Here is a 27,037-nt window from a genome sequence, read left to right as displayed (position 1 = left end):
GCTTTAAGGGAATCACTCTGGCTGCTTTGTTGAGAATGAACTTCAGCAGCCAAGGGTGGAAGCCAAAAAGACATTATTGAAGCTATTGCAATAATCCAGGCAAGAGATCACTGGCTGCTTAGATCAAGGTAGTAGTGTTCTTTAACACATTAAAAAACAAATATACAGTTAATACTGAAACCAGAAGGGAGCCAAAAATGTCTCTTCCCAGTATGTGTGTATCCCTTGCTACTAATACAGTGTAGAAGCCAGACATTAAAAGTGCAGTGAGGCTTTTTTGATTCGCAGTTTCTCTCATATAACATCAGCCTTAATTATATACTATTAAAGTTAATTCTTGAACTCTAAGACAAAAGTCTAGGAAACTGTAAGTTTCCTTTTTCCCTGGTTTGCGGAGCTCCTTATCAATGAACACAAGCAAGAAGAAGCGTGAGCCACTCAGTACGATACCTTCTTTCAGGATAAAGTTACCCAATTAAAAATAAATGGTAAATGGTTGTGTTTTCCTTTGGGATTTTAATAACCAGGGCTTAATCCAAGAAGCCTGCTTGCTGAGATGTTTTTGTTCCATGATCATTTGTTGTGACCCCTATTGTAAGACAGAGCTATGGATGACTGGGTAGGCTCTGGAAGGATGAAATGAAGGCGGGAGCAGATGGTGCAAGTGAATGGAGGCAAGAAGAAGGAGGTGAATGGGGACTGAAAGGTCCACAGATGGTAGCATCGGTGATCCTGGGGCCAAGCACAAAAGAAGAAAGAGGAGCAGTGCTTTTCTAGCCACATCTGCTGACCCTGCCAGGCTCACAGCTGTCATTTCTTGCTTACAGGGTTCTTCGTTGACCAGGGTACAGGGCACTGTGCTGGTGCCATTTCTGGGGAGGACCTGGGAAGGTCAGAGCTTCCTTGTTTAGGGGCCAATTGTTTGCTATGTAAAGAAAGTTCTGCTGCAGGTAAGCACACTTCTTTGCAATTCTATAAACCATAGTGAGACTGATAATGTGTACATGTGTGTACCTGCTGTCACGAGACTGATAATGTGTACATGTGTGTACCTGCTGTCACCCTTCTCCCCTCCCACCCCCTCCGCACACCCCAGCCATCCCCTCATTGTTCTATCTTTCTATCCTACATTTTCCTTTCTCTCATTCTGGCACAGAATCATCCTTTGCCTGACTAGAGCTATCACCTTAACTCGACTAAAACATCACAGTCACGTGTCCTATGTAATTGCCATTAACTGATAGCTTGTAATTGTTACTTATTATCAAAGGCAATGTTGTTATCTATACCACAGACATTATTCATTAGGAAAAACCTGGGACACTAGCCCATTCTCATTTTGGAAATGGGTAAACTGAGACAAGGCCACAGAGTGCTTGGGAGAACAGAGGTGAGAAAGACACAGAATGAATTCATTAGCCTCTCTCCCAAGGAGATTTTCATGTTTTAACTTTTCAGTAAGCAAATTTTTGGAATATTAAAAAAATATCAGATTCATCATTGTTTTCTTCAGAGCAATTCTGCTGCTTCTCACCCTTCCTCTCCCCACCATGTTTAGGTATTTTATTTCATTTAAGGGTGTTTCAGTTTCTTTCTTCGCTGAAGAGACGATGCTGAAAAGACACTAAGAAAACTTCTGTCCCTCCTCCATAGCAGAAACCTTACCAGTCACACACTCCACAGATCTAAGAGATTTATGTTTTTGCATTCTGTGGTCTTTTTCTTTCTTTCTTCTTTTTTTTTTTTTTTGCCATATAATGACTCATTTTTGCTCAGTTGCAGTAATAATGAGTATGCTCTTCTATATTCTGACAATCTCATTTGCCAATCATAAGCCTCTTCCCTTTGTGTCATCACCATTTCTTTTATTTGTTCCTGATTAATGCATGTTAATTTCGGGATATATGTGGAAACGACTTAAGATTGTTGAAAAGAAAACCAGCTATGACCCAACCGCCCTCGGAATAATTGGTGCATTTTTCCAGTCTTCATTTATATTGTTTTTATTTTGAGAACTGGAGCTAATGCTGTATAAACTGCTCTTTGCTCCCCGCCCCCCTCGTTAAGAGCGAGAGACTGAAGAATCTGAGCCTGTTTCCCCACGTGTGAGATGTGTGAGGGGTTGGAACAGGAGAGGAGTCTGTGCCCTGAGCGGCGGGCACCCAGTCCCCGATGGCGGTGGCCACCGCGCGCAGTCCCAGGAGGGACAGCCCCGCGGTGCCTTTCCAGGCCAGGCGGCGCGCTGCCTGCCCCACAGGCGCCGCCAGGGGGCGCTGTAGCCCGGGCCGCGGCGGCAGCAGCGCGGCGCGGACCCTCCCCCGGCTGCAGGGGAGCCGCCCTGTCCCAGGCTCCTCCGCGGGTAAACAGACATGGCCGGCGAGGGGGATCCGCAGGACGCTGCGCACGACATGGGCAATCACCTGCCGCTCCTACCTGGTAACCGCCTGGGGCCGGTTCCGGTCTGAGGGAGGGAGCGAGGCCCGAGCCACAGGGGGCGCGGCGGAGCCGGCAAGGTGGGCGGCGGGTGCGGAGCCGGTGGGACCGCGCCTGGAAGCGGCCGCTCCTCAGGCCGCCGGCCCGCAACAGAGTCACGGTGCTTCTCCCCGGCTCGGTCCCCGGTGTGGGGATTAGCGTTCGGGGGGCACGGAAGGGGGTTGCCTCTCCATCCTTCTTGGGTCCAGAACTTAGCTCGGATGAAATGGTCTGAAACTTGGTGTGGGAGAAGGGGGACTGGGGCACTTCGGCAGCCAAGACTTTTCCTGGACTTCTCCCCTTTGGTAAGAGTGACAGCTGACATGTATTAAGTGCTTAGCACGTCATCGGCCCTGCAGTAAGCGCTCTGCAGGTGTTTCTCCGTTTAATCCTCCCCACATCACTTTTCTCAGCCCAATTTGGTTGCTGAGAAATGGATTGGCAGATCAGTTCATTGACTTGCCCAAGGTCACAGTTGCACAGCCAGGACTCTCATCCGAATCTGTAAGTCAGCGTAGCCCGGGTTTCTTAACCACTTCACTGCCCAGACGGTAATTGGTCCGTTTTTTGACGTGTAGTCCAAGCACACGGTAGAGTACGCTTAATTAGAGATACTTAGGCCAGTGATGTTGAACTCAGTTTTCTCTTTCCTGTATGTTTTGGGAATGTTTAGACAGTAGCCTTATGTCCGAATACTGGGCAGGAAAAAAAGCATGGAACAATTGTACCGTCATGACATGGAATGCTCTAGACAAGAGGTACTTCCTAAGAGGTCTGTCAGCCAAACTGAGACTATTAGCTCAGTCCCTTCACTGTGTGCCAGGAAGTGTGTTAGGTGTCCTGGAGATTAAAAGAGGCATGATGCACAGCCCAGTACTTGAGGTTTATCATCTCTGTGAGGCTTCTGAAAACATAATAATCAGGAGGCCATTGATTTAGGCCAGGTAAGTAAAGGCTGTTACAGGTCCATGAGAGAGAGGGATTAGGGAAAACCCTGTGAGGTTAACTGGAGACATCCAAAAGTGTATAATTTAGGCTAGGCTTGCAGAAGAGAAGGCCTGGAGAGCAGGTTGGGTTGGAGTGTTGGGAAGCTTGCATCTCTTGTTGGGGGGATTGGGAGTTTTTCCCCACAGGTTGCAGAGAAACATTTGTGTTTTTCAGATCTAAGGGAAGCTATGCTTAGAGGATTATTTTGCCCAGTAGGGGTGGCATGGATTGGAGGAAGAGACTGAAGGTCTGCCCACCATAGAGGAGGGATGTTTTCCTTAGCAATAAATCAGGATTAGGGTCAGTGGTCCATCCTGAAGCAGCCTGGCAGAATTGAATTTGACTGAAGAGCTGAGCTATTTTTTCAGAGACATGAGCCCATCTCTGTCGGTGTCAAATCCAATGTGTCAGGGAAGATGCTGATGTTCTATTGGCATCTACATGGTGTTCCTGCATGAGATGAGTCATCAGACTTCACCCTGGTAGCTCTCAACAGTCAGTGTTTTGTTAGAAAAAACAGGGAGTGAGAGGGCTCAGGGGTGTCAATATATTGATAATGCTTTTGTAAATCATGTGTTTTTTTTTTTTTTTAAGAAACATTGCATTGTCCATACATCCCTGTAGTATAGGTTGTTTTGAAGAGTAATCCCCATCAAGTGCTAAGGAAATAGCTTAACATTTAAGATTCAAAGAAGCTGTCCCAGACAGATAAAACATCAATAGATAAAACAGCCGAGTAGGGGAAAATCGGTTTCTGCCATGTATATGAGAAAGGCTGCTTTATATAAGGAGATCATTTAGAGACTAGAAGCAAGAACATTGAAAAATCTCAATTGTAAAATTATGAATTCTAGCTTTGAGCTCAAAGTTGATCTTTTAAACTTTGTGTTACGGAGCGGTAAAGTATCAAAGTGCCTAGTGAAAGCTACACTGTCAGCGTTGTAAATACAAGGAAGTAGATTCAGAATATTCTTGTCATCAGTTAAAGTTTTCTTTGTTATCTCTTGTTGAAATTTCTTTGTTCTTAGGAACATTTTATCGAGGTGTTAAATAATTCAGCATTTGAATTTAAGTAGAAATAATTATATTATTCTCTTAAACAAGGCCTTATAAGAATTAGTGGAAAGTCCGAGGCAGTTGCCATATTGAAAAACATTTGTATTTTTTTGTCAGGGACCTAACTGGAGGTGATTTGATTTAAATAATGATATGCTCAAAGGAAAATGACTATTTTGTAAAGACATTTTGTCTACTTAGAAATTTATTTGGGGCCTGTCTCCCTTCTTCCTTCCTTCCTCTCTTCTCTAGAAACTCTTTAAATGTTTGAATGAAATTTAGCAATTGTCTTGTTTATGCCTATCATTTTTCAGATGAGGAAACTAAGGTTTAATCAAGTGAGATGACTTGTCTAAAGTTTCATTATTAGTTCCTAGCAAAGGAGAAGAGATAAACCTTCATGCATAAAAAGTTCAAATAATGTATGCAAGTAGTGCCCCTTCAAAGAGGCAGAACACAATCCCTACCCCTTAGGTATGGGTTGTGCATAGTGATTTGCTTCTAAAAGAGTACAATGTGGAAAGAAGAAAAAAGTATCTGTCTAGTGGAGAAAACCTGACAAACACTACCTCACCCAGATTATCATGGTCAACATCAGCAGTTACAAGCCCCGTTGCTAGTGTGCTAGAATGTCACTCCTCTGGGCTTCCTCCCCTAAAGGAGAGCCATTCTCCAAAATACCTGACCAGTAGTGCTCAAAACTATCAAGGCCATCACAAAGCAGGAAAGTCTGTGAGACTGTCTCAGGCCAGAAGAGACATGACAACTAAATGTAATGTGGTGTCTGGATGGGATCCTGGAACAGAAAAAAGAGTATTGGTAAACACTAAGGAAATCTAAATAAAATGTGCTTAGTTGATGGTAATGTGCCAGTGCTGCTTCCTTGGTTATGACAAATGTACTATACTAATATAAGACATTAACTATGGGGGAAATGGATGGGGGGGCTCTCTGTACTACTAACTTTGAAACTTTTCTGCAAGTCTTAAACTATTCTAAAATTAAAGGTTGATTTTAAAAAGAATAGTTTTTGGCAGAGCCCAGCCCAAACCCCAACCCTCTGGCTGCCTCTTCATAGTGCTGTCGAGATTCTCAAATGTGTGTGGTGTTTACAAGAACCCTCTTCCCAAAGGCCCAGAATCCTCAAGAAGGAATTAAGTATTTGGAAGGGAACATAGCTTTGACATTTTCATGCCTCAGCTTTGTTTTGTTTTATTTTATTTTTTTCTTACACTATTTTACTTTTACAGCAGAGGATGAGGAAGAAGATGAGATTGAAATGGAAGTTGAAGACCAGGATAGCAAAGAACCCAAGAAACCAAACATCATCAATTTTGACACCAGTCTGCCCACATCACATACAGTATGTCATTTCCTACCAGATCTAGGATGATAGATATGTACATTTAACTGTAGACAAAAGTTCCTGAAAACAAATGACTGCTTTTAGCATTACTGGATATTACAGTAGAAACTGTGGATGAGGATGTGGGCTCTTTGCCAATAGATAAACAGTCTTGGCTATAATTTTAAACAGTTTGATAACTATGTCTGTGACTGGTTTGATACTGTGTCTGTCACTGCCGCTCTCTTTATGTCTTTACTAGTAATGGAGCTACTGAAGTACTTACTCCCTGTACCCCTGGGTTCCAGAGTGTTATTTAACATACTAGCATGTTATACTAACCATTTATGCTCTTTGGATGCAGAGATATTTAGCTTAGTTAAAATCAAGTATTTTGAACTTTAAAAAAATTCTCTTGAATTTCTTTGTGAAAAATCTTCACCAAAAATTGGAAATTCTACTTCTAAGAGTCAAAAATAGATTTTCATATGGCTGGCTGATAGACCAAGTTAATTTTTGAGATATTTGTACCCTTTATGTTTCTTTATGCTAGTTTGCTCTTCAGTCAGTTTAGCCTGTGTTTTTGTTCCATATTTGCTGACACTGTACCTATTTGTTGTAGTATCTGGGCTCTGACATGGAGGAATTTCACGGCAGGACTCTGCACGACGATGACAGCTGTCAGGTGATTCCAGTGCTGCCACAGGTGATGATGATTCTGATTCCTGGGCAGACTCTGCCTCTTCAGCTCTTCAGTCCCCAAGAAGTCAGTATGGTGCGGAATTTAATTCAGAAGGATAGAACCTTTGCAGTTCTCGCATACAGGTAAAACCTTAGAGAGAACTGACTTGGGACACTCTTTCTATCGCAGTCACAGCAGAGGTCAGTGTCAAAGCCAGAAGTGAATACTGTTTTGCAAGCATAGGAAATGGGACAAGGATGTGAAGTAAAACACTTGGATGAAAAGTTTGAAAGTGCAAGTTGGAATATTTTGTTACAGTCATTACCATCTAAATCAGGCTTTTACTTTCACACACACTTGAAGTTTCTGGTATTTGAAAGTTTTAAGATCATTAATATTTAATGGAAAACATTTCTAGAATTTTTTTTTTAAAGAATGGTCCTTATTTAAAGAGAAAGAAGGCTTTTACATTGCAATGTAAAGGATTACTTTTACAAAGGAGTGACTAGATATTTCTCTATCTCAGAATTCTTAAGTTGTCCTCTTACAGACTAGTGGTAAATTGAACCTGAATTTCAAGTTTCCCGTGACATCTAGAGGAAGTCGGCATAGAGGCAGGAAATCAATACAGGAAGTTCCCAGCCCTATACCATGCTGCTGCAAAGTGGCACAGATGATGGTCTGCTGAATGAAAACTAGACATTGGTTTGGGAAATGAGAGTTCAAACCCCTATCAGTCCTAGCTCATTTTCATTGATTAGAAATCTGTTCTTTGACTAATGTGGTCTAACTGAACTTCCTGAAGCCTCTCTATACAGCTCAATTCCCTGTGTGATTTTAAAATGAATACAATGAAATAGCTTTACAGTGAGAGCCAATTGCTATAAATTGCTTTCCTATATGTATTACTTTCATCAGCTTCTAATATTTAAAAAGTGTTCAAAACTGTTTCCTTTTAAAATTTACCTTGTAAGTAATGTACAGGAAAGGGAAGCACAGTTTGGAACAACAGCAGAGATATACGCTTATCGAGAAGAACAGGATTTCGGAATTGAAATTGTGAAAGTGAAAGCAATAGGAAGACAGAGATTCAAAGTCCTTGAAATCAGGACACAGTCAGACGGGTAAGAAACACTATTGTCTTAAAGCTCCTCAAACATCATGAAATGAAATGGTTTTCTTCTATTTTTTTCTGTTCTGCTGACCCTTCACGTTTGGTAAGTTAAACACTTGAGTTCCAATCTTCCCTCCCATCCCTAGAGATGATTTTTCGATGATTTCCAGGTGATGCTAATGTCCCTCCAGGTTTGAGAACAGTAGTGTAAACCCAGCAAGCAGTGACATTGGGAGCACAGATTCTTTGGGATTAAAGACCTCTCCAGATTGAAAAGGGGTAGAAGGCAGAACCTGGGAACCTGCACGGCCCTCCTGTGCATGGAGAGCTGCAGTGCTCGCACCTGCCGCCCACCCTGCCTGAGCCATGAAGCCGTTTACACTGAAGCCGTTGCCCTTCTCCAGTGCGAATGTTACATCACCCTTAAATGTGTTAGGTACACAATAAGTGATCAGTAATTGAATGTTGTCTCTGTACCTCACACAATTTAGAAGTTCTCTGAGTGTTCTGTGTTAGCATTTACCATTTTGACATGGCTTTCATGATTAGAGCTTTTTTCACAAGTTTAAGGGCTACATCTTTTAAAAAATCCACTCACCTTTTACTTTATCTCTTAAAAACAACAACAGAAACCCCAAACCACAGAGCATTTGTCCTGAACACAGCATGTTACCTTATGGGAGTGGTTCTCAGCTCTGGCACGTAAAAATCAGCAGTGAAGTCTTAGAAAGATCCAGATTCTTGGGTCCCCCCAACCCTAGGGCATCGGTGGCTCATTTGTAGCCAGAGTTGAAAATCTTGTCGGATGTCTGTGTTGCATAGGTAACATCTTCTGAACACATGGGCATTCAGAGGGTTTTTTTAAGATTTAGAAAAGAATGTGAGCCGCATGAGGGCACTGACTTTTTGTTCTGTTCACATAGTGGGCATTCATAAACAGTGCTGATTCTGAAAATACCAATGGGTCAGCCATCCTTTGGGGCTAGAGAGAGCATAGAAGAATGAGGAACCAGGTGCCAGAGCCTTCAGGGGTTTTCAGTGCTTCCCCCTGTGATTCCCACAGAACGTTTGCTGCACACACTGTCACAGCATTGAACCCAGTGTACTGTCATCATAGGATTATGTGTCTGTCCCCCTCAAGAGGTGACCTACTCAGGACAGTGACTGATACTTTTCTATGTTCTAAGTACCATCAATGTGACATGAATGAATGAATGAATGAATGAAAACACATACCCCTGAGGGCTCTGTGTTGGGGCAGTTTGCAAGCTGTTTTGTTGTCATGGATTTTACTATCAGTTCCATTTTTTAAAGTATTTTCTATCCTTATGCTTAGAAAATTTTGAATATTTGTGAATTTTGTATTCCAGAAAACAAAATGGCAAATTGACTTGGGGAAAAGTATATTTCTGAGACTGTCTCCACAATCAGTGACTTTTGATTGTGGAACACTAGTCTGAACACAAGATGGCAGTAGACCCCTAACTCTGAAAACAAGGCAAGGGATACGCATTTGACTCTAGTTGAGATTAGTGTCCACCTGATGGGTTGGAAAAGATTCGGAAAGGGCACCCTCTCTGTAGTAGTCCTTAGCCCTACCATGGCTTCTCCCAAAAGTGAGCTTGTCTTAATTAAAAGACCTACATGGAATGAGTTCTCTGGCTGCACTGCCTTGCTAGTCCTTTAACTACCTTCAATGGAAATGGTGAAATGGAAGAAACTATGAAGATAATCTAGCTCAAGCTCCTCTTTTTTCAAGTAAGGAAACTAAGTGCTAGAGAGGTAATTTGCCTCTAGTCATGCAACTAGGGGGCAGCAGCTGGTTGGGTTTAAGTCTACAACTTGCAAACCAGTAGTCTTCCCACTAAACCCAATATCCTCCCAGAATTCCTCCATCATATATTTGCAGCTCAGGCCAGTTTCCTTTTCTCTGTAATGTAGAACCAGGTCAGTCATTTGCCTTTTCCCTAAATGACCCTTTGTATATGAAAAGTAGACTTCTTCCTTCTAATCTTATCCAAATTGAGTCTTTGGCATCTTCTGAACACATGAAAAGTTTTTTTGAAAATTAATTTAAAAAGTAGAAGTGTATCATTGAGTCATCTTCAGAAATTCCTGAGTATTGGGAGTTCCCATTGTGGTGCAGCAGAAACAAATCTGACTAGTATCCATGAAGATGAGGATTCGATCCCTGGCTCCTTGCTCAGTGGTTTGGGTCTCTGGCGTTGCCATGAGCTGTGGTGTAGGTTGCAGACACGGCTCAGATCCCCCCGTTGCTGTGGCGATGGTGTAGGCTGGCAGCTGTAGCTCTGATTTGACCCCTAGCCTTGGACCTACCATATGCTGCAGGTTCAGCCCTAAAAAGCAAAAAAAAAAAAAAAAAAATTCTGAGTATTTCCTACATGTAGAAAGGAAGAGTAGATTACTACTCTCTTTGGAGTTACAAAAGACATCCTCTTACCTGTCATAATTAAGACAAATAATTGTAAGTCAAAAAGGTTAATTAATTAAAACTGGAAATCATACAAATGTATATACATTTATACCTTAAACATTTAATTTTAACTTAAAATGTATAAATGTTCATTCATATTACATTTGATGGAAAGACAGGGTACTGTCTTGGAGCTGAATTTGCAAATTAGGAAATGGCATTAGTCTTTCTTGCATAAACCATTTTCATTCTGAATCATACATCTGCATTTTATACTTGTAGTTTTTCTTTAAGGAGAGATTCTGAGGATACTCACAACGCAGTTTGAGCTACAGAATCCTTCCAGATTTGTGCACTGTTTTTCCTGCTATCAGAATTGTCTGAACCTAGTTTGAAAACATTTTTAGGGGTACAATGTACTATTCATGGAGCAGTTTTAATTTTGTACTCATATTTTATTGGTTGCTATAATATTTATATGAATTATGTTACTGTAGTCAACAAAACAACTGCTATAAATAGATTGGGAGGAAATAAATCTAGCTTATGTTAAAACCAAAACTTGGCTGCTCGGAGAAGAACCAGCATGTGTGCAGCAGACCCTGGCGGGCTTCACAGAAGGAACAGAGAGCAGGGCTTTACTCTGAGGCATTTCAGACAGCCTGTGTACAGACCAATTATTAAAAGTGATCACTAAGCTGATTTTTTTAGTAGCATTCTTCTTTTTATCATAATAAAATGTTATGTACTCGGTGGGTAAAACACAATTCTTAATTCAGTTACTTTTGTTTTTAATGAACTCTAATAACATAAGAACATTTGGACCTAGTTTGAAAATAACCAAATTTATTTTGCCATTTTCCAAAGTCACATAGACATAAATTTGAGCTTGCAGGAAGGAATTGAAATTAGTGGAGTGAGTCTGTTATTGAATTAAACCTGCATATTTTCTGACATGTGTAGCTATTTTAATTTAATAAGTCAGCAGAAGTATCAAAATGTCATAATTTTTTGTGGGTTGAGACAGTGGTTACAATGAAAGACCGCTTTATAATTGTTAAGCCTGATTAATAATGAAGCAGAGACTCATAATGTATTTCACTTTGTCATTCTGACATGTTTTATTCCAGCATTTGGATGTGCTTATTCCTTCTGCATCTGAAATGCTATACTAGGAGACTCAGCGCCTCCTAAGTCAATGGCTCTTGGATACAACCTTCCTCTTGGCATTAATTCGGGATAAGATGTTTGCGATTATGATATTCTCAAGTAGCATTCTGGAATGATGACTTTACTATCATGAGAGTTTAAACAAATTTTAATTAAAAAAAAGTTAATATGAGTATTTTGATTCTTTGTGTATTCAGGTAAATATTTAGAATGAGAAAAGGAATGCACACAGAAATAAGACTATCTATAATTCTCTAGTTTTATCTAAACTTAGCCATGTCAGTGGATTCTGGAATTTCTTTCTTTCTTTACCGACTTGTCAGGTGAGGTGATTTATGAGAAGAGGTAGATGTGAGAATCAGGCAGTATAAAGAAATGGGGTGAGGCAAGGGGTAGAGTGTCTAAGAATGTCTGAGAAATTAATTTAGAAGTATCAACATCCTCAGTAGGAGTTGGTATATTGATTTTTTAACCTTTATTTATAGAATCTATATAATCTGAAATATAAAAACCTCTATTCCCATTCCACAGTGAGATAAAAAATCTTAGGTTATCTTTGGCTTTGACTTTGGTGTGATTTATGGATTATAGTATTTTCTGAAAATTTCTTGTATCCTTAATATCAGCATTTGCTGAATATGTTTTAAAAAGAAAACTTTGAAAAACTTAATATTTAAAATTACCTGTAATGTTTAGAAACTTAATAGTTGGAGTTAGTTTATCTTAAAAATGAACACCATGCCTGGTTCTCTTTGTTTTAGAATCCAGCAAGCTAAAGTGCAAATTCTTCCTGAATGTGTGTTGCCTTCAACCATGTCTGCAGTTCAGTTAGAATCCCTCAATAAGTGCCAGATATTTCCTTCAAAACCTGTCTCATGGGAAGACCAGTGTTCATATAAATGGTGGCAGAAATACCAGAAGGTGAGAAACTAATTTTTTATGCATCTTCAAAAACGAAGACAGGTTGTTTTTTTCCTGTTTTAAGAAAGAAACACAAACAGCACTCTTGATTCATTCCCCAGACACCTTCTGGGCAGTACTGTAGCTGCATTTGATCTTAGTTAAGCTTCTGAAAATTTCATGGGCAGCTGTTTATGTAAAAGCAGTTTGCAAAACTAGTAAAATGTTAAGAATACTGTTAAAATGTCCCAGCTTATGCCCGTAAGTTATGTATTCATTAATAACTTGTGGTGTTAAATTCTACAGGAATCTCTTCCTAAGCTATGGCTCCTGTGTCATAAACACGTTACCTTAAAGAGTTTGGGGAGCACATGCTAGCAGTAGAGTACGTTTTGCTTCTTCAGGACTTGCGAAAGAGCTTTTTTGCTGTCTTTCTGTACAGCACTATCAGCATCACAAAAATTGGCTTGAGACTAAGTCCTTTTTAAAAGTATTGCTAGGGCATTAATTCTTGTGTATATCCTTTCAGCTAGGTGATTCTTTCTCTTAGAAAAAATACTCATGAACATGGTATGTACTCACTTGTGAGATAGATCAGTTTTGAGTATTAAATAATTGTTAATGTTTATGATTTCTGCCTAGAGGAAAAAATTTACTAGTTTCTAAATGTAGAATAAATCAGCCATTTGAGACTTATCTTTTTAAAATATGGAAAGGCAATTTACATAGTAACCTGAAAAATCCTGGGCTAATCATCCCTTATTCTTTGTCAAGTAGAGTAGAGAAGGTTTTAATTTTGATGCAAAATAACATAGGATCCTAATTTGATGTAAATGGTATATGTTATTCATAATAGCGTCTCATACACTAGCCACTATACCACCCCTTTTAAAGGTCTTACAGTAAGATACAGTTTTCGGGGAGAGCTTTGTGGAGGATGGATAGTTGATAGGCATTGGGGCTGTAACTGGGTTTCTGTAGGCTTCTTGGTCTTACTTTGTTTCATCTGACCAGTCTATGGCATGATAGAGCATGGTTTAATTAGTGTTCCTAAAGAGGTTCTGATGAGGAAGTTTAATTAGACTGCTTTCAGTTTCCCAAGCATGAAACTAAAATTTTTGAAAATTTAGTAATATTGATACTGCCTTAAGTTTACAGTAAGCTTTGTATAGCTCTGTAGTACTTATGTTTTCAAACATGTTACAGACACTTTAAATATACTTTGAGTCTTGTTTAACAGAACAGTGGAAGGTTTTGCTGTCATAGTCATCTTCAGTGTGACTTGTAGTAAGTATGTGGCAGCTCTTTTGGTACCGGGATACGTGAAATGGTTTCTGAATGTGTTGGGTTGTTTAGTGTCTAGTAGTGAGTCTGATACTGGGTGGTCCTGAGCTGTTCTGTGACTGTGTAACTGCATCAAGGTGCTGCCTGCCTAGCCTCTCAGTACTTAGATAGCTCTGTATTTCAGTCACTGGATATTTTTCCAGGAGGTACTAACTATTTTGATTTACATAATAGTTCTTCCACACCAAGATTTTTTTGTTAAAAATTCTTAACCGTTTAAAAATCCTAAGTTAACTATGTGCACAGTTCTAAGCACTGAGTGAGAGTGATCAGAGTTAATTCCTGCCTTGGGTGATCTGGATGACTGGTTCTGTCTTCTCTCTGCAGGATCTTGTCATCCTAAACCTGAACTTGGATTAAGCTAATGAAGCTTTTTAAATTTAATTTTTTGTGTGAATTACTGATTGAATTCTTCCTACTATGTGGTTAAAACACCTCACCTTGTTCATGTTGAATTCAGAATTAGGCTTTTGCAGCTGTGTTGTCACTGGCTCAGCAAGAGCAATGAAAGACATGTTTATTTGGAACCAGAACATCTGACCTTTCCCTGTTGTCTTATTTCTCCAGTAATTCTGGGCTCCCAAACATTAGTCCTCAGTTCTCTTCATATTCAGAATTGCCAAGAGCTAAACAGAAGGAATGCAAGAGTCATAAAAGGTACTGAGGAATGAGAGAGTTATAAAATAAAATACAGAAGCCTTCATTCCATGTGTTTTTCAGATTGTTCAAGGGATTCCCTTGCATAAACCTTAAGTAGAGTTTCTTAGGTTCTGAAATTTGGATCTAGGTCCCTAGGCTAAGACAAATTTCTAGGTGACCTATTTTGGACTCCAGATGCCCTGAAGAGTCTGTTCTGCTTCAGAGACCATGGAGAGCCATTCTGCACTGTGGGAGTTGGAAGGGAGGGCAGATAGCACTGGTGGGAGCTCCCCATGCCCTGGGCCTTCTTAGTGGGTCATCCTGTTGCACCTCTAGCTAGACACTCGCTGGTGTCATAGCACTTGTCTTCAGTCAGATCTGGGGTCAGGTCAGCCCTGTATTCAGAATTGATTCACATCTGACTCAGTCTCCCACCACGGGCTGATGCAGTGCATGTTGTATCTCCACGTCTGAGAAGTGGTTAACGTGGGAGAATCGGGAGATGCTCAGTTGATTCTTAAGCTCACTCACACTGACCTGGTTGCCACACAGTGTCCACCAGAAAAATCACTTAAAGGTCTAGGAGTGCAGTCTTTCTGACATGTATTCAGTTAACCTTGAAACTGTGTGCACACACTACTCTTAACATTTGCCACTGAAACTAAACAATCCAGATGACAAAACTATTTAGGCTTCTGTTGTCTTCCATTCTAACAGGGAGTGTTAGAGAAGATGTCCCTAATGATTAAGGAGTTAGGCCAGTACAATCAGCAGACACTTTTCTTAAACCCACTTCTGTCTGGAAACCTTCATTCTTTAATCCAATCTTTGAAACTAATATTTCCTTATTTCCTTTCCTATCACAGTGCCTTTCTCTCTTCACTGGGTTTACTGTAGTGCAATTCTCTCAAAGTGAGGAAATTGCTCTTTAACCTACTTGAAGTAGAGTGTAAATGTTTCTAAGTACTCTCCCTGTTTGCCCAGACTGGCTACTTGTTCATTTATAAAGGCTTTTTCTGGTCATCAGAAAACAGTTGAGTATGAAATGTAAAAAGAAAGCACACGTGGGGACGTATTAAGAAAGTGATGGTTGCTCATCTTTCTCCTCTTTGCTAAATTGATAAGCCTGGTCACTCTTGCATCTTGTTTAGAGCCTGGAGGAAGTGAGCACCAATTCAGGGGGTCAGGGCCCTCAAGTGTGGGTTCACAGGTTAGTTTCTAAGTCTTCTTCCAGAGTTGCTTTCTGAAAATAAAGATAAAACATTCTTATTTCTTTCCTTTTTCTTACTTAGAAGGATACAAACTGTCCTGCACCTTCTTCTGTCTTAAGAGTATAGGAGAGCTTTCTGTATTTGTTTTTGGGACCCTCCTGCCTTCTTTTTAAAGCTGCATGGTGCTCTGTAGTATGGATTCATTGTAACTAATATCACCAGTCCCCTCTGGGTGGCACACCCGCAGGGAATGTTGTGTACAGATGACCTTTCACACAGGTAGATGTGGCAGATTTTGAGATGTGGGATTATTGGATGTCAGGGCAGCTGCATTTGTAATGCTGACAGGTATTTTCAAAGTACCTCCCTAAGGAAGTTGTTCCTATTTGTACTCTGTTATCAGTGTTTCTCCAAGGCTTTCCACACCGTGTAGTATCCAACTTAAAATACTTGCTGGTCTGATAAATGAATTTACAGTGTCTTGTTGGAGGTTTAATTTGAATTTCTCTGAGTGTCGATGAGGTGTGACATTTTGTATTTAAGAAAAATTCATATTTCCTTTAGTAGGAGTTGGCCTCATATTCCTTGCCTTTCGTTGATTGCTCAGAGTTCTTTACGCATTAGGAAGCTCATCCTTTTGTTTGGAATTAATAGGTTCCAAAGATTTTCTTTGGTTTGTCATTTTTGTCTTTTAACTTTGTTTTTGGTGTGCTGTCGCTAACAGAAGGATTTTTTAAAAAATCCTTCTGTATTCTAAAGCATAGCTAGAAATACTTCCCTGTGCAAAGGAATTCTTTAATAAGAGTGAAAAATGTAATCTTTCACTTTTGATTTTATTGTTTTTAATATCAGAATTTAAGCATTGGCTCATGTGTGGTTTATCCTGGTATGAATTCAACGTTGCTTTTTCCCGGGTAGCTCCCCATTGTTCTTTTATCAGTTTCTGATAGGCTCATGTTCTCCCTCACTGGGGTGCCCCCTTACTATAGACAAAATTCATTTTTTTTTTATATGATCTGTCTCTTTATGCACCACCAAGATACTCTAAGGACTGCTGACAGTTTGTAATTTTCTAAATAAGAATGTGGCTAGTAACCCCCTCACAGCTGTTCTCTTTTCAAAGGCCATTTGGCTGCTATTCTTTATTAACTTTTCCACATGCACATTAGAATCTCTTTTTGCCTTGTTTCAGAATAATAATAGTAGCAGTAAGAGCAATAGTATTTGTTGCCTGTTTTTATGTTGAGGAGAAAAGTCTTAAAATCTTAGGCTGTGTGTAGTCAGGGACTTCTTCAAACAGTAGTGATTTCCTTGGCCTACATGTTAAGCTTATCGTTGTCTCTCTGCCATCATGAGCTTATAAGCCTTACGATCAAGAAAAAGCTCACCATTCCATTCCAGTTCTTAGAAGCAAGTAGGATTTGGTAAATGAAGGAAGGAAACAAAAACTGGTAGCTTTGAAATTACTTGGATAAATGGTTTTTATCATTTACATTGCTGACTGTGATAGGATTTAATACAGTGAATGACCACCTTTGGTCACTCTGTAAACCATCAGTAACAATTTACTATTCACACTTGGCCTTTCACATTACTCTTCCACATTCACTGCACTTCCAAGAACGCTTAAGTGGTGTTTCACATTTTTTGAACATTCTACATTGTTAGGAGGCAAGGCTGAAGCTATAGTTATGAGGCTTAAAAATGGAAGAATGTGACGGATTACCTCCAGGTAACAGATTCATTTTAAGGGCCTTTCTGCCTGCTTTTAGTAGTAATTCCCAGAGCAAATGCTACTTCACTGGAGAATCAGTCATTGGTCCCTTTTAAGCACCTAACTTTTTAACTTTTGGCTAGTATTAAAATTTTCTTGAAGTATAGCCCTTTCATGAAGTAAATCATGTTGTTGATATACTTGAAGAATGCCTGTAAATTGCTGGGACTTATCATCAGTATTACCCAGAAATAAGATGGGACTTTCCTACTGTGTCAGAAATCTAAATGGAACTCTTAAATTTGAGGACATTGGAGTGGCTAAATTTTAGCATTTCAGTAAAAGCTATCTGATCTTTTCTGGTTTGCTTCTCTTTGGTTTGTATAGTTGACTGTATAAATCACATCACAAATATTAAGGGTGTAGGAAGCACATTTAATTGATTTGTAAATAGAACTGTAGAGTCAGAGTCATCCTGATAAAGAATTTTAGAGGCTGCCTCACTTTGAAACACAGGAACAGAGACCTGAAACTGCAGCTTATTCACATTCACCAAGCCTGGGCTTGGCAGAATAGATGGTCATGACCCTGACCCGGGGCCTTCCCCTTCACATCCTATTCTCTGTATAGCATAATGTTATATTTATACATATATAATGTAACATTTATATGATTACATTTATGTAACACATACTGTATATAATAATATATAAATAATGTATGTATATATATTGTTTAAATGTACATACTTTAAATTTCCTTTTATCTTGATGGGGTACCAAATAAAATTGCATGTTTTTGTGTTACAAAGGCTGTTATTTTGATATGTAAAGTATTTATTAATGACTGAATTGGGAGTAGGCAAGTCGTTAAGTCATCCACGCTGAAGCTTCACTGGATCCCTGTCACTTTGTGATCCTAAGCATACCTCTAGAAAGTAACTTCCCCACTAAAACGTAAGGTCCACAGGGCAATGACTTTAGTCTTTTGTTGTGGTTTTGATTGTTGGTATACACCAAATGCATAAAAATAGTGCCCAATTCATACTAGGTACTCAAAATATTTGTTGAATACTTGATGAGTAGAGTCAGACCCCTTGAATGTACTTCCTAGACACTCCCCATGGTGACCTTGGGCAAGTGTCCTTCTCTGCCTGTTTCCTTACCTTGAAAAGGGGATGATAATACTCCCCAACCTTATCAAATTCTTGTTAAGACATGTAAAGTGGTTGCCATTACTATGAATATTCAGTTAACTGATGGACCATTAGTAGCATTTTTTATTCTGTACTGGACTGTGACAAAAATCCCTAGTAGGATTAGTTTTTGGTCTTAAAAGAACTGATTGGAGACTAGTCTGACTCCTCAGGCTTAGACAACTACCTGAGCATCCCAGACCATCTTTGGGTACCTTCAGACATAAGAATTATATTGAGCAAAATTCTTTAATAAGAATCCATTGGTGTGAGCTATAACCCACAACTTTCGGAACAAGTCTGTCATCAAGTGCAAAGAATTTTTTTTTTAATTATTTGTAGACAACTTGGACGTTCCCTTGAAAGGCAGCTCCATACCAAGCATCTCTAATGTTAGCTCCAGACCTTCTCTTTAGCATCCTGGCCCTGGACAGTGAAAGTTCTGTTTCCAGCCATCATAGAAGAGTAACCATTACTATCTCATCTTAGATTCTAGTCATCTTCTAGTAGAGGTGGAATGATTGTGGGGGAGTAGGGAGTGGGCTCCCCCGTGCATTGGTTAGTTCATAACCACCAGCTAAGACCCCCAAGTCCCCTGTACGCATGCCGTGTACCCATGTTCTCCATCTCATACCACTCGGTCTTGCAGGTACTCGTGGAGTTCCCTCTGCTTTGTTAAAGGTTATTTTGCCTGTCTCATTCCACTCATGATCCTTTCTGATCTACTGTACTCCTTTCCCACCCAGTTTCACTTATCATGCCCTCTGTCAATTAACAGCTCGTGTGCAAAATTAGAAGTATTTCTACATATGTAGGTTTCATTTACTGAGAAAAATGTGATCATTCTTCATATTCTGTGGGTTTGATATGCCTTGTTCTTTGGTCTAGTACAGAGTATTCTCTAATATTCTACTGTGTTTATTGTTGATAGACAGTTAGGTTGTTTCCAGTTTGTTGCTGTTAACAGCATGACTGCAAGTGCCTCTTTTCAGTGGTATTTTTGTGTCCTTTTGAACACTTCCCTTTCCAGATTTTCTTGGTGGTTTTTACACAACTATTCTTCCAGATGAGCCCTAAATTATGCTTCTAAATTCCAATCTCATTGGTATTGCACTGAATATATACTCTAAGGACTGGTATCTTAATTATTGAGTTTTCTCAGTAATACTGAAATTCTATAGGAATTTAAATAAAAACATCACTGTCAAATGTAGTAGATTATCATGTTATGGGATAACCTGCAAAAAGTCTTTTTCTGGGTCAAGACCATTTTTCAAATGCAGTTCCTTCCATTGATTCTATGGTGTTTAAGTGACTTTTTTTCTGTTTCCAGAGAAAGTTTCATTGTGCAAATTTGACTTCATGGCCTCGCTGGCTGTATTCTTTATATGATGCTGTAAGTAATTTACCTTAAACTTTTTGCTTCCAGGGAAGCCATGTCATAATTAAGGGTTATTAGAACAAAACATGGGCTTTCATACCTAGTGCTATTTTATTTTTGGAACGAATGCCATTTATTACATTTAAATGGAACAAGCAATCATACTGCTAGTGAGACTTGGCTTTTTTTGGTTCATAGTGTTTTCATTTTCCCCCAGTTTATAGTGGCCTCTGTCTTAAGGGCAAAATATTGAGGTGTTTGAGGATTTACTACGCATTTGAAGTGACAGTTTGATTTAGAAAAATAGAGAATTGTTGTGTAACAGTGTTTTTTTTTTCCCATTTTTTTTCTTAAACAAGTATATTAACTCCTATTTCTTGAACCCTAGTGTATTGATTTATGCATCCACCAATGTTTTTGCAGCTCAAATTTGTATATTAGGCATCTTGACATCTTGAAAAATTCATTAAGATGCTGTTGGAATAGTTCAGAGAATCTGGGCTTTAGACACAAAGACTGTGTTCAGTTTGATTTCTGTTTTTCTGTGGTTTGGGGCAAATGACTTGATCATCTGTAAAATGGGGATAATGGTAGTTATTGTCTGGGATGGAGTGTTAGTCTTTCCCTCAGTTGCCCTGCCCATAGGTCCAGAGTCCTGGGGAAACTGAACATGTGAGCACTTGCCATATGGGCCACAATGAAGAAACAAGAGTTCGCTCTGCCCTTCGGCAGCCTTCACGTGAACAGTAGAGAGGAATATTTTTTGTATACACTTATGAAAAGATAGTAAGTAAGCACTCTTATGTAGTAAATAGGTTGTCAAGTAAGGTATGTAGGTATTGTAAGTACAGGACCAAGTCAGAAAAGGCCTCCTGGAAAGGCAAAGGAGAGGCCAGTTCCAAGTGCCCAAGGACAGCACAGAGCAGGTGCTCGAGATGGCCAGACCATGGGAGGAGAGGCCTGGAAGGCCAGCTTAGTTGGGGCTATGATTATTTCTGCATACAAAAACAGACATACTTAAACTGGGAGGTTTACTAGGTAGTGATGACTTAAAGTGCTACTGATATATTAAGTTTAGTGAGTTGAAAAGCTGACAGTAAAGTGTACAAAGTCTGTGTGCCTTATTATGGCTACTTTTGTTTCAAACAAGGAAACCTTAATGGATAGAATTAAGAAACAGCTACGTGAATGGGATGAAAATCTAAAAGAGGATTCTCTTCCTTCAAATCCAATAGGTAATGTAAAATCAGCTTCCTTCCTGTGACCTATGATGTCTTAATAAAAGAAATTTTATATATTTTCTATTTAATGAAACCAAAAATTTTCATTTTTTAAATATAAGTATTCTTAAAAGCATACACATTACTTTTGCTTTCATGCAATTGTACCCCCCCCCAAAAAAAAACAAAAAAAGTATTTTTTACTACTCTGAGGCCTCCCGTTTTAGGTAAGGTTTTCATAAAAGGGTCAGATTACAATAAATGGCTTATATCCCAAAACACTGAATGTAAAGACTCTCCTTTCCCTGTTCTTTTAGGTGCCTTTAAAAGTGACTCCAGTTACAGGACCTTGTACTTTATGTACATAGAATCTCTGTATCAGTTAGGTACAGCTTTGATATTTTAGTGACTGCTAACATGTTTCATTTCAGGTTTAATTTTAAAATGACATTTACTGAAATAAGTATGGCAGAAGTTACATTTTAGACCTTCCTAAGTATATATACTTAAGAGCAGATATATCTTAGTATTATTTATAATTGTATGAAATGTGCTGAGAACCCTGTATAGAAGGGCTTATCTGAAAAGGACATTGTCTTATTCATAAGTTAACTGATACTTAACTGCTTTGTAAGTTTAAAGCTTGAAAAAACCCACCATGTCTTTTTTAAGATTTTTCTTACAGAGTAGCTGCTTGTCTTCCTATCGATGATGTATTAAGAATTCAGCTCCTTAAAATTGGCAGTGCCATCCAGCGACTTCGCTGTGAACTAGACATCATGAACAAAGTGAGTAAGGCACATGTGCCTGTGATGCCCATGTTCAGTCTGGAGCACTAGGCTGCACTGTCGGAGCCAACAGCTCTCTGTAGGATCTAGTCGTGTGGTCATGCAGTTTGAGAACTAATTTGCCCATCATGGATTGCATTAAAAGTATTTTGAAGGATTATTTTAATCTTTTATTTGGGATCATGCAGACCAAAACTAGAATTTTTTTGCATTTTCCTCAAATATGAATATATACCTTTGTGTGATCGTCATTTAGACTTTCCAAACCCTTGATTTCCACATGGAATATCTGTGGTTATTGTAAGATATGTTTGGCACTGTTTCTCTCTCCCAGAAGGTCATTAGTTTTGTAAGTGATTAGGTGTCAGATCTCAGAATGTTTTTCTTGTTCCATCTTTTAAAAGCATGTTTTTGAATAGTTGGAAAATATGATATTCATTCAGAAGCACCAATATCTTGGAGAATTTCCCCCACTAATTTTCGCTTAAATTTTTTAGTGTACATCTCTTTGCTGTAAACAATGTCAAGAAACAGAAATAACAACCAAAAATGAAATATTCAGGTGAGTCTTCATTACATTTTTAGTATACATCTGAATATATCTCCCAGCTGTCTTAACAGAATTAGAGTCAAGACTGTATTTCCATTCTCCCTATATTTCTCTCCATTAAATTCCAAATTCTCAGCAAATGAAATGTGGGGAATTGACTGAATGTTGGGTAAGACATTCTTCCTGACTGGGTATCTAGAGCAACAGCAGATAAGTGAGTGGTGATTATTCCTAAGTAATGTGCATGGTAATGTAACACAGGTGAGCAATCCTTTTTCCCCAGTCCTTGTTGAAAATCTGTCAGTTACAGAGTATCTTCTTAGTACTTAAGGACCAAGCATGATTGCCTCAGGCATTATAGTTTCACTCAAATACCAGTTTTTGCCCATAGAGCCAAAGATAAAGTAGAGCATGCTTCTGACATGTACTGATGGTGATAGAACAGTGTTTGAAAATTATTTTATGACAAAGTCGCCATGAATCACAAGGTAAGGGAGCTGCTGTTTGCAAAGTACTCACGTGCCCAGGGATGACCATGCAGAACCTTTTCATTGACTCCCATGCTCAGATTCCTTTAGGGCAAGTTGAGCCCCATATATTTTACAATGTATATCTTGATGAAGGTGTTAAACACTAGTACTGCTTTCCTTGTAGTCATCATGGAAAATATTCAGACCAAATAAAACAGCTGACTGCCAACCTCTTGTTAGTTTTGACTTACTTAAAAGGTTAAAAACTATAGCTCTCATAACTTCATTATTTGGTGAACTTTTAAAATAACATTTTTTTTAAATTTTGACTTATCCTCTTTGCTGACTCTCTGTTCTAGTTTATCTTTATGTGGGCCGATGGCAGCTTACGTGAATCCTCATGGATATGTGCATGAGACGCTTACCGTGTATAAGGCCTCCAACTTGAATCTGATAGGTCGTCCTTCAACAGAGCACAGCTGGTTTCCTGGGTAATGTGGTGGCCTTAGGGTTTTTTTTTTTTTTGGGGGGGGGGGTCCTTGCCTTAATTGGACAATAAAACCACAAGTCCTAATAAGCAGACTTGTGAAAATTATACTCAGAAATGGACAGTGAAGTGGATAATTCTATTTAAATGTTCTTTCATGGATGGCTAGAAACAGCTATTTTTGCATGGTCTCAATGGATGAAATGTCGGGGGGAAGAAGGTGGCAACCATAGTTCCCCTCAAATTAACTATAGTTAACCCACGTTCATTTCATTTTCCTGTCAGCTTGTGAAAATCAACTGTTTTATGGCCCAGTAAAACCACAGTTGATCGCTTCTTGGCCTTTTGGCTAAGATCAAGTGTAGTGTCTGTTCTTATCAGTTTAATATCTGATACATCCTCCATCCAAGGACAATATATTAAATGGATTTTTGGAACTAGGAGATGGAATAGGAGCTTGCTCCGTCCACTCCAGGCATCGACCTGGTATTGCAGTACTTCCAGGAACAGTGCACCCCCTTCAGGGAAAATTAAAAAATAAACCAAAAAAACCACAGATGACCCTTGAACAACATAGGTTTGAACTGTCAGGGTTCACTTACAGGCAGATATGTTTCAATAGTAAAATACTTTAGCCCTGCATGGTCTGATTGGTTGAATCGTCAGATGCAGAGGAACTACAGATATGAGGGCTGGCTATAAATTATAGGTGGACTAACCACTGTGGTGGTCAAGGGTCCACTGGGTATCTGCACCATATACCGTAAATAGTAAAGCTAGAAAATGTTACCCAACCAGTCATAGACACAAAACATGCACAAATCATGCTGGTTTTCTAATTTGCAAGTGTAGCTTTTCTTTTTTTTTTTTTTTTTTTTTTTTTGCTTTAGCCCAGTGGCCTTTGAAATATGACCAACACTATACCACCTGAGAACTTGTTAGATTCCTTCAGCCATATTTGCAGGAACCTTTTTATGAGTCCAAATACTGGCTCAGCCTTTTTATTGTGAAAGAAGCAAGCCAAGTCAGGATTAGTGATTATACTTGCTATTCTGGACCTAGAACCATATCACTTGGACTGTCCAGTCCTATTTGATACCCTTAAGGACTAAAACTAAAATTAACTTGTTAGTATAAATATTAAATGTGGGCTATATCAAGGGGAAAAGTAAGGAAATGGTTGCAATTACATGGTTTGGGGTTTTGGTTTTTTTCCTCTGTAATGCCATGGCTTGTATTTTTCTTAAAATTATCTAGCAAAATCATTCTTATTTTAGAAGAGCAGTCCTTAAATTTTATATGAGAAATACACTTGTCTCCCCCCTAGTTTTACCTCACACAGAAATGTATATTTCTACAGGTGGTTGCTGTTTTTTAACTGGAATACAAAACAACAAAGAAAACACAGGTGCAATTTAGAATGTAGTTTCCACGATCAGCAGTCTGTATAAAGAAATCCATATTAATAAGATTCTTTTTTTCTTTCTTGGCATTGAAGAAAAATTCAAGCATAGCTTAACAGCACAATCAAGTTACTTTTATTTATAAAGACTGGAGCCATTACCATGAAGAACCACACACATTAGAAAATCTTTTTGTGAGGTTTGTTTCGTGGAATTGTACAGATCAAGGGACTGTACAAATCAAAGCTCAGAGTATTTCTACTCTCCCACCTTTAGAATTTAGCTATAAGCTTTGTCTTCCTAACAGGTTTATATGCTGATAGGCTGGAATACAGGATGTATTTCCTTACCTGATGCCTTTCCTTAACTTTGTAGGTATGCTTGGACCATTGCTCAGTGTAAGATCTGTGCGAGCCATATTGGATGGAAGTTTACAGCCACCAAGAAAGACATGTCACCTCAAAAATTCTGGGGTTTGACTCGATCTGCTCTGTTGCCCACAATCCCAGACACTGAAGATGACATAAGCCCAGACAAAGTAATACTCTGCTTATAAACAAATATGCTAGAGATAGTTATTTAACAAATGGATATTCTAACATCAGATCTGCTTTGGATATTACTGCTTTTGATGCATACCTAAGTAAAAGGCAACATTACTTGGAAGGTTGCAGTTTCTTAGTCAAACAGTATTTGAAGATTTAAACTAAAATATACTATTGAAGAGGATGAGAAACAGTCTAGAATACTTGGTTTTTAGGAATGTCTACTTTAGTAGCTTGGTGCCATTATCCTGTGGTGTCTGATATGCCTGGTAGCATGTCACCAGTAGTAAGAAGGGGTTTATCATTTGATCCTGACACCTGGAACAAAGTTTGGATCAGTGCTCCAAACAGCGGAAGTTCCAAAAGCAAGGGGTGCCAAGCACAGGTACCTATTCCTTTTTGAAAGAGGCAAGGCAATGTACATTATTTTAAAAGGGCTTTGTTCATTTTGATTTTCTTTAGTTCCCGAGATACTGATTTGTAAATTTTGAAAATATTAAAAGAGTTATAATATTCGGTTTGAGCCCCAAAATAAAATTTTCAGTTCCTAACATGTTAGTGAAAAATAGCATTTTGTGTATTTGTTCACTATTTGTTTGGTTATTGTCCCAAAGTGTAATTGGAATATAAACTACTATGGAGCACAGATGCTAGGACATGTCCCCTTCATACACCTGGATGTATAATTTATTTTATAGGCTGTTTTGTTCAGTGTAAATTGAAGAAACTCTAAGTACATTTTAAGAGCAAAAATAAAACATGTTCTTTGCTTAAATAATGTAAAATATCTACTCATAAGCAGATAATTTAGGTGTAAGAAATAGTTTTTAAGATAAAGTTCCAGGCGGATTGATTTGCCACCTACCTCTTTGCTTAAACATTCAAGGGTTTATGGGCTCATTTCACATTTGTGTGATGTGGATGTCATTCACTGCTTTACCTAATTCACTGAGAAAAGTTCAGCTAATCAGGTACGTGTATGCAGCCAAAAATGAACTGTTAAATTTATGTTTTAATTTATCAATATTTTGTCTTTTTCCAAACATGCAATGGTTCTGATTGCCTAGATTGGAAACCTCAATTTTGTATCATGTTGCATATTTATGTAAAGGGAGTAAATGAAAAGCAACTCAAGAACACTGTCCATTGTTTAGCATATACCCTAGCCACACTTGCTATGCCCCAGACGGTAATTTCTTTCTAACCTTTACTTATTACAACTAATAATAATCTTGGTTTCTTTATGGCTTTACTATTTGTTCATATGGTCTTACACTGAACTAAAACTTCCTCTAAAGGGATTCCAGGGAGTTCTTTGCAGTAGCATGGCACATATTTTCACATATCTAAACCGGGTGTAGTGAAGGACCATTGCTTTTACACTTGTCCCCTGAAGAGTGCTATCTCAGAATGTTCTATATTATTTACTGACACTTGCAAATAAAATTTTCTGGTAAATAAAAACATGCATCTAATACTATTTTAATACATAAACAAAACCTGACTGCTGAAAGAGCTGAATGTACATACTTCTATATATACTAGTAGGGATTCAACAATGCTGGGTTCAAATATATATCTTAATAGTACTAAAATATTTGTGTATTTCAAAATATGTGTGTGTGTGTGTATATATATATATATTATCTTTTTTTTTGTCTTTTCTAGGGCTGCTCCTGCAGCATATGGAGGTTCCCAGGCTAGAGGTCAAATCGGAGCTGTAGCCTCCGGCCTATGCCAGAGCCACAGCAACTCGGGATCCAAGCCACGTCTGCAACCTACACCACAGCTCATGGCAACACTGGATCCGTAACCCGCTGAGCAAGGCCAGGGATAGAACCTGCAACCTCATGGTTCCTAGTCGGATTCGTTAACCACTGAGCCACCATGGGAACTCCTCAAAATATATTTAATTACTGATCTGTGTATA

At 38.9% G+C, this 27,037-nt stretch overlaps 1 protein-coding gene, 1 long non-coding RNA gene and 1 other non-coding gene across 9 annotated transcripts in view; all 3 read left to right on the top strand.

The window, feature by feature from the left end:
- The window catches only part of LOC106505658 (uncharacterized), a 1,202,834-nt gene extending 1,201,874 nt beyond the window's left edge, over nt 1-960 (top strand). For 3 of the 6 annotated variants that reach the window (XR_014823614.1, XR_014823616.1, XR_014823623.1), the window contains one exon: nt 828-960. This is a non-coding gene — a long non-coding RNA (uncharacterized LOC106505658). The remainder of the gene's footprint in view (nt 1-827) is intronic. The other 3 variants (XR_014823615.1, XR_014823630.1, XR_014823613.1) reach the window with 1 other exon arrangement.
- A 1,405-nt stretch (nt 961-2,365) lies between these two features.
- On the top strand, nt 2,366-26,571 carry CRBN (cereblon). 2 transcript variants are annotated; one of them, XM_005669735.4, is made up of 11 exons: nt 2,366-2,436; nt 5,766-5,878; nt 6,483-6,685; nt 7,517-7,666; nt 12,022-12,181; nt 19,597-19,659; nt 20,795-20,879; nt 21,537-21,652; nt 22,150-22,214; nt 23,032-23,163; nt 24,938-26,571. In XM_005669735.4, the coding sequence occupies exons 1-11, from the start codon at nt 2,370-2,372 to the stop codon at nt 25,116-25,118; spliced, it is 1,335 nt and encodes a 444-aa protein (XP_005669792.2). In that variant the 5' UTR covers nt 2,366-2,369; the 3' UTR covers nt 25,119-26,571. The 2 variants fall into 2 exon arrangements, with proteins under 2 accessions (XP_005669792.2, XP_084845339.1); XM_084989213.1 differs by having other exon boundaries at nt 2,366-2,513; nt 5,769-5,878.
- LOC146397409 (U2 spliceosomal RNA) lies at nt 23,489-23,679 on the top strand. The gene has a single exon (XR_014825365.1). It is a non-coding gene; the product is annotated as a U2 spliceosomal RNA (small nuclear RNA).
- Nucleotides 26,572-27,037: the final 466 nt, after the last annotated feature.

This window comes from Sus scrofa, chromosome 13, assembly GCF_054392235.1.
Source record: "Sus scrofa isolate SSC_HxYL_T2T_F1_AM1 chromosome 13, Sscrofa_HxYL_maternal_Yorkshire_Landrace_v2.0, whole genome shotgun sequence".
NCBI lineage: Eukaryota > Metazoa > Chordata > Mammalia > Artiodactyla > Suidae > Sus > Sus scrofa.
This window is presented reverse-complemented; position numbering and strand designations above follow the sequence as displayed.